At 36.6% G+C, this 7,992-nt stretch overlaps 1 protein-coding gene across 1 annotated transcript; it reads left to right on the top strand.

The window, feature by feature from the left end:
* Positions 1-3,594: 3,594 nt before the first annotated feature.
* LOC142242845 (uncharacterized) lies at positions 3,595-6,567 on the top strand. The gene has a single exon (XM_075314365.1). The coding sequence runs from the start codon at positions 3,595-3,597 to the stop codon at positions 6,565-6,567; it is 2,973 nt and encodes a 990-aa protein (XP_075170480.1).
* The last annotated feature ends 1,425 nt before the right edge of the window (positions 6,568-7,992 follow it).

Raw genomic sequence — 7,992 nt, 5'->3', positions numbered from 1 at the left:
CTGTTCGTATGTCGGTGTACTAGCTTGCTCATACTCGTTTTGCTTATGGTAACTGTGGATAGAGAAAAGATTAGGCATACGAAGGGCCGATTCATCATTATTGCAGTTGAGAATGGTTCACGTGAGGATGACACATGTGGTTAATTAATTGAAAATTATTATATCTGAGGAAATCAAAAAGTCGATGAAGTGAGAATATTGTGGAAAGATTAAATTGCAAATATTCTGGAGGAATTTTGAAAATTCGATAATTGTGGTGGTTATAAATAAATAAAGGAAATATACTATTGCTTGGTGGAAGAGATTGGCTTGTGACTTGGATGGTTTTGTTTACCTGTTGAGGTGGAATTTGCTTGCCTTTTGATTTGGGACAAAGAGTAAGGAAGGAATCGTCGAATATTCTATAACGGTGCATTTGGAACATGCCCAAAGACATATCGCTGGTGGAAAAGGGCAGACTGGTAAGCAAATGGTGAGTCTGTTGCACATTGTTATATTGTTGCCATTTATGATATCAAAAATTGAAGTAGAGAGTCCAGACACTCTGAGACGATTCTACGGGTACTTTAGAACCGTACACTGGGGAGAACATATGTCACGGAGATTTGTTTTTAACGTTTGATACGAGCGTTTAATGCACATCAAATAAAGCATAAAGTTTCACTATTTCTTTAAATTTGTAAATTTTACCAAAATCGAAAAAAAACAAAAAATCAAGAACTTCGTATGTCACTAAAGGCATTCCTGCAAATTTTAAATCCAAGATTTTCAATCAAACTACAAAATTCTCTTTAATAAGTGAAAAAACTGTCTAATAAATTTTCTTCAAATTGTCGGAAAATATTTACTTATTTTTATCATATCGGAGTGATGCCAGCGCTTGTAATACGGTTTAGTTAAAATTTTCTAAGAAAGTTCAAAATTTTCTAAAATTAATGGAAAGTTATCTTTCCTGGTGGGTTTACTGTAGTGCCGAGAGTATAGACTGAGATCTAGCTGGACCTTTGAACTTTCTTTTAACTAGTGCATAGCAAATTTTTTTGGAGAAGAAACGGAGTCTGAGGGAGATACTCTTGGATATTGATTCACCGAACGTCACATTTGAGTATTACGACGACAGTTTGGGTATTGCGTGATGGCCGTATCAGGCCAACTCCATATGGTTTATAATGGAAGTTTACATGACCTTTTTTTGTGTTCATGGAGCAAGAAATCAGGACCGCAATACAGTGTATTGAGATTGATATATTTGTTCTAAAGATTGGATTTTTTGAATGTATTGAATATACATAATTATTGGTGAATTGAACTATATCTCTTACATACCAAATTTACTTTTTGGAGTGAATACCTTTATTGCTTCCTTTGCTGGGAGTAGGAAACATTTTATCAGTGTTCATCGGACATATTCGATCATATTTAACCTGGCTAACAGCGAAGTGACTATACCGTGTATTTATACATGATTGTGAGTTTGCTGATTGTACAAGCAATTGGTTCTATTCGAGAGTTGAAATCTTTCAAATTATTTGCATTAGTCCTATTGCTGAAAGTGCTGTTTGTGAGAATTGTTTCCCATCTCTGTTCGGGACATATAGCATAGTATTAATTCTCATCAGCGATTGTGATTAGACATCATGTTATGCGAACATCTTTATTAGCACACATATGTTAAGCACTGAACTTTGGCGATTTTTTTTTGCACGTGGAATTGTTATACTGTATGTACAGAACATTCGCATGGAACAACTGCAGAGGTTTACATCGACATTTTGTGGGAATATATTTGTGCAATGACACAATTTTCACACGTTATTCTTCACAAACGAGTTGACAATCGTGAATTGGTTTTATAATTCTTACGGGGTTATATGCTGATATTTGTTCTCACAGACGAACGGCTCAAGGGAGAGAAAAGTGTTTGTACGGTCTAGGTTTGGATACACTGAAAAAAAAAAAAAAATATTGTCCTAATATGGAAAATAATGCAACTTAAATTTTAGGAATCGGAATTTATCCAAAGTTAAGGACAAAATTCTTTAAAATAGTGATATTTTAATTAAATGAAATGTTTATAATCCTTGCTTAAAATTTTTTTTTTCATTAAATTTAGGACACAAATCTTGAAATTTTGTGTCTCTCTGCTGAAGTTTTAGATCTTTGAAGTAAGGCAAATTTTCCTTAAAATAAAGGAAAACATTTCAATTTAAAGAAATTGTCTTTAACTCAACTGACATATTAAATTTTTAAATTTCAATTGAAATACCTGGCATAATTTGGATTTAAAATTGAAATTTGCTTGTACATAAATACCTTTATTAATATATCGCAAGAAGAGGATAAAAATTCGATGAATGAGATCTGTACCCAATTTTAATTTTATTGCTCCTAGATTTGATGCCAGATAGGTACTAAAAAAATTTCTTTATTTAAAGAAGCCGCATCGTTGGCTCGGAATCAATACCAAAATCCTTAAGGGAAGGTCACAATCTTTGAATCCAAGTAAACTTTTTTTTTGTGTGTACTGAATCAACTGGCATAACATGAGATTGATTCTATATACTCAGAATTACGCTAATAAGGCTATTCGATTTGTGAAATATATTGCTTAAAGTTTGACTAGTTTAGTTAAATTTGAGAATTTTACTGCTCGACACCCATTCCATAGTTTGGGGATTTCGAAATTTTTTTTTGAATATATTTTATTAATTGGCCGAATTGAATTTGGGAATTCTACTGGTACCTAGCCATTCCAACTTCGTAGAAGAGGTTTAGAGTGAATATAATATTTAAATTATAACGAATACGTTGGATTGTTGGTAGCCTATCGGCGTTGAGAGATGACACGAGAAACATTCCATTAACGGGGAAGAGAAACATTTTTCATTAACGACCAGTTTACAGAGCTGCTGGGACTTGACATTTTTCGCCTATGTGAAATTGTACGTTATTTCTCACGATTGGCCAACATTTGGACACATATACAAGTGGAGAGATATTTGTTCTCTCGTCTTTTGAACTCACGTATACACAACCACATACACAGTTGGTTTGGAGAAATACTTGCTTTCACGATTTAGACTTACGATGTGGAGCTGGAGTATTTGAGTTTCTGCAGGCTTAATTGAATTACTTTATTTGGTATGTGAGGTCACTGTACATTCGGGACATTACATCATGTTCTATTAAAAGTGTTCCTGTGGAACTGAAACTCTGATAACATAGAATATTATTAAAATTGTTCCTGGGGAACTAAAACTGTTTACTGATTTTCATAACATTTAACTGAAATTGTTCGTCTGGAACTGAAAACTGTTCATTGATTTACATAACGCTGTATTTCAATTGTTCTTGTGGAACTGAAAACTGTTCACTGATTTACATAACGTTGTATGGGAATTATTCAAGAACAATTGAGACTGTTCATTTACCATCTGTTTAATATATATAATCATTTATTACTTACGGGAAATTGGAGTTTGAAATATTAATTGGATTTGGAAGTTTTGGCTGACTTTATTTTGGTTTTTAACATAATAAGTTTGTCGCGATTGTCTTATATATATATATATTTTTTTTTATAACTTCATCACAATGTCGTCTCAGAAGTTCATTTTCTTTTCTGATCAGTTGGTCACCTACTGTGCAAATTTTGCGGCAACTGATGTTTCAGAACATACACTTTCGAGTTTGAGGGTTGATCTAGATGATCTGGAACGTCGTTGGCGCACCTTAACTCAAGTGTATGAGGATGAAATGACCACTGAGGAAAAACACTCCAAGGATGAACGTGAATCGATTCACATGAAATTTAATGAATCGTGCAGGTCTTACAAAGTGTGTAAGACTTCGATACTTGACTTAATCGATATTGAGAGACACAAATTAGAAAAATCATTACGACCAGCTGCACAATCCGAGAACATTCTGTCGGATAGCACTGGGTATTCGGTAAAGGTCCCCCCTTGCGATACTGAACTATTTAGTGGGGGTTATGACAAGTGGCCCAGTTTTAGAGATATGTTCTCTGCCATTTATATTAAACATCCTAAACTGTCTCCTGCACAAAAGCTGTTCCACTTGAGAGCAAAAACGCGAGGCGAAGCGAATCAAATTGTGAAACAATTCGCTCTGACTGATGATAATTTCATGTTGGCTTGGGATGCACTGCAACAACGTTACGAAAATAAGCGCATACTCATTAACCAACAACTTCGAAAAATATTTGAAACTGAGCGGGTTACAACTGAAAAGGGGAGGGCTCTTAGAAATTTACAGTATACTATGAATAATTGTTTGTCGGTTCTCAAAACATATAATATTGCTGTTATTTCGTGGGATCCAATACTGGTATACTGGATGTCCTCAAGACTTCCAGATGACACCTTGACTGCTTGGGAGAATTCGTTAACTGATCACAAGCAAATGCCATCTTGGGGTCAGCTCGATGACTTCATCACGAAAAGACTCAGCATGTTAGAATCTATTTCGGATATGAGAAAACCTTCAAATCCTCCGGCAGCTTCTCAGAAATCCCAGACTTATCATGCTAAAACTGAGCGAAATTTTAAGCCTTGCAAAGCCTGTAAGAAAGATCATTCGCTACGAACTTGCCCTAAATTCATGTCTTGGAAAATTCCACAAAGGAGGAAATTTGTAACTGTCAACAAGATTTGTGAGAATTGTTTGTCGTATGGGCATAACACTCAAAATTGCAGAAGTGAGCACCATTGTCAAAAATGTCAACAATCACATCACACATTGTTACATCCTGAGTCTGGTAACAATCTGTCTCAAGAAGTGGATCAAAGAGAACAACCAACACACATTTCGACATATCATGTTGATACACAGGCTGATCAGCCATCCACTTCAACTGCGGCATATTCGACCCCAATCTCATTTGTTCAGACAAATTTTACTCATTCTGGGGATTGCACTATTCTGCCAACTGCGTTGATAGATTTGGAACATATGGGATCCAAATTCACGATTCGAGCTTTTATTGACCAGGGGTCGCAGGAATCATTTATATCAAGTAGAATTATCAACAAATATTCAATACCAACGAAAAAGGGCTACACGACAATTTCAGGATTAGGGGGAACTGTATTGGAGAATTCTTCAAAACTGTGCAACTTAGTGATGAGATCTCGAAAATCTGATTTTGAACTTCGAGCGACGGCTGTGGTAATTACAAATTTGAATCAATTGATGCCGTCTTGTCCAACCCGCGTTTCCGATTGGTCGGCTTTAAGGGAAATCGACTTAGCTGATCCGAACTTTTACAAACCTGCACCAATTGATATGTTGATAGGAAGCGATGTTATTCCATTTATTCTTAAGTCTGGGGTGACAAAGAATGTGTCTGGCAATCTTCTGGCGCAAGAGACTGAATTCGGTTGGATTCTAAGCGGTCCTTCAAAAACTCGATGTGTGTCTTCATTTGCAGCATTTGCAACAAATTCTAATAATTTAAACGAAGAGATAAGAAAGTTTTGGGAATTTGAAGAGGTTCCATCATCTAATCATTTATCTGAAGCTGATGTTTGGTGCGAGGAATTTTATAAGAATACAACTGTTCGCCAACCTGACGGCAAATTTTTAGTTAGATTACCATTTCGCCATGATTTACATGACAATGTATTGCTCGGATCGTCGAGAAGGACTGCGATGGGGCAATATTTTCATATGGAGAAAACTCTCACGAAATCACCTGAATTGGCTGTAGAATATTGCAATGTATTAAAAGAATATCTCGAACTTGATCACATGGAGCCCACTACTTCAACGGAAATCTGCCACGGTTCAAGATATCTTTCATATTATCTACCTCATCACGCGGTTGTGAAATCTGAAAGAATCACGACGAAAGTCAGGGTTGTATTTAACGCCTCAAAGAGGACGTCTACTGGGGTTTCGTTAAATGATATTTTACATACTGGTCCCATACTTCAAAATGATTTGATGAACGTAATACTGCGTTGGCGTTTTTTCAGATACGTATTTAATGGTGATATACAGAAAATGTATCGCCAAATATATGTACACGAAGATGACAGGAATTTTCAAAGAATCCTATTTCGAAATTCCCCAATAGAGGAAGTTACTGATTACTGTTTGAAAACTGTTACTTTTGGGGTAAACTGTGCTCCGTATTTAGCAATACGAACACTTTTACTATTAAGTGAGGACGGAAAATCCTCCCACCCCGATGCATCCAACATTTTAAAGCATCAAATATACGTCGACGATATACTTTCAGGGGGACATACACTGACCGAAACTGAATCTTATCTGCGACAATTGATTGATTTGCTGAACACAGCTGGTTTTCCACTGAAGAAAATAACAGCTAATCACTCCCAAATACTCCAAAACATTCCCCCCGAGGATCTTCTTCACGAAGAATTTCTGAAACTCGAGGATACTAGTGAGGCGAAGACTTTAGGCATTCGGTGGAATGCTATGGCTGACAATTTTTACTACAGTGTTGCAAATATAACTGTTCCTACCGCTCCACTAACAAAACGGAAAATACTGTCGATCGTTCGGCTCCGGTTGTAATTGTAGCAAAAATGCTTCTACAGCAGTTATGGATTGATGGTACTGACTGGGATGAAGAAGTCAGGCCACATTCATTGGAAAAATGGAATTTATTCATCAACAACTTTTCTGATATTGCATCAATAAGAATTCCCCGCTGGATACATTACGCTCCTGAAAAGACAACTCAGATTCATGGATTTTGTGATGCATCTGAGAAGGCATATTGCGCTTGTATCTATATTTGCACACTATCCTCAAGAAATTGTAGAACTGCTTATTTACTTGCTTCGAAAAGCAAAGTAGCGCCATTAAAAACTGTCAGTTTGCCGAGACTTGAACTATGTGGGGCTGCACTACTTTCTAAATTATTAAAATCTGTTTGTCAAAATTTAAAGGTGTCCATTTCTGATATTTATTTGTGGTCTGATTCCACAATCACTTTGGCTTGGTTGAGTAAACCACCGTTTCACTGGAAAACGTTTGTGGCCAACAAGTTATCTGAGATTTTGGACAATGTGGGAAACGCCATCTGGAGGCATGTACCCACAAATGAAAACCCTGCCGATATTGGTACACGGGGATGTACTGCTGCGGAATTGAATTCCAATCCACTCTGGTGGCATGGCCCGAAATGGCTACTCCAACCACCAGAGTTCTGGCCAAAGCCCACGTCGTTCAAAGAGCCAAGTCTAGAAAGAAAAATAGTTGCACTTCAGACTGAAACCCAAACTGAGGATATACTGGAAAGATTTTCGTCCTTCAGTCGGGCACTCCGCGTCATCTGTTTCATGTATCGATTTATTAGAAAATGCCAAAAACGGAACTGGTCGGATATGACAAACAATTTGATCACTGCTATTGAAATTAAAACTGTAAAATTTCAACTTATTAAACTTGCTCAACTTAGATATTACTGTGGTGAATACCGTGCTCTTGAAAACAAACAACCGCTTTCTTCCAAAAGTAAATTATTAACTTTAAATCCGTTTTTGGATGATCAAAAACTGCTGCGGGTTAATGGTCGTTTAACCAATGCACACCTAACCTACGATGAAAAGTATCCGATAATTATTCCTGAACAATCGAGGCTGTGTAAACTATTAATTGATTTTACTCACAAGATTCTTTTGCACGGTGAGCATCAAAGTATGTTGCGAGCTATTCGAAGTGAGTTCTACATTATACGGCTGAAAAATGCTGTGCGTTTTTGTATTAAAAACTGTCGCACCTGCACTATATACAAACAGCGAATCCGAAATCAAATAATGGCTGCATTACCTGTCGAAAGGTGTACTTTTTCGCTGCCATTCACCAACACAGGGTTAGATTTTGCGGGGCCATTCGAACTGAAAGCGTCAAGATTACGAAATGCTAAGATACAGAAAGGATATGCTGCCGTTTTCATCTGTCTATCTACTCGAGCTGTTCATTTGGAGGTATGTT

This window comes from Haematobia irritans, unplaced genomic scaffold (assembly GCF_050003625.1).
Source record: "Haematobia irritans isolate KBUSLIRL unplaced genomic scaffold, ASM5000362v1 scaffold_8, whole genome shotgun sequence".
Lineage (NCBI taxonomy): Eukaryota > Metazoa > Arthropoda > Insecta > Diptera > Muscidae > Haematobia > Haematobia irritans.
The sequence above is the reverse complement of the archived record's forward strand: the minus strand, read 5'-3'. Positions and strand labels throughout refer to the sequence as shown.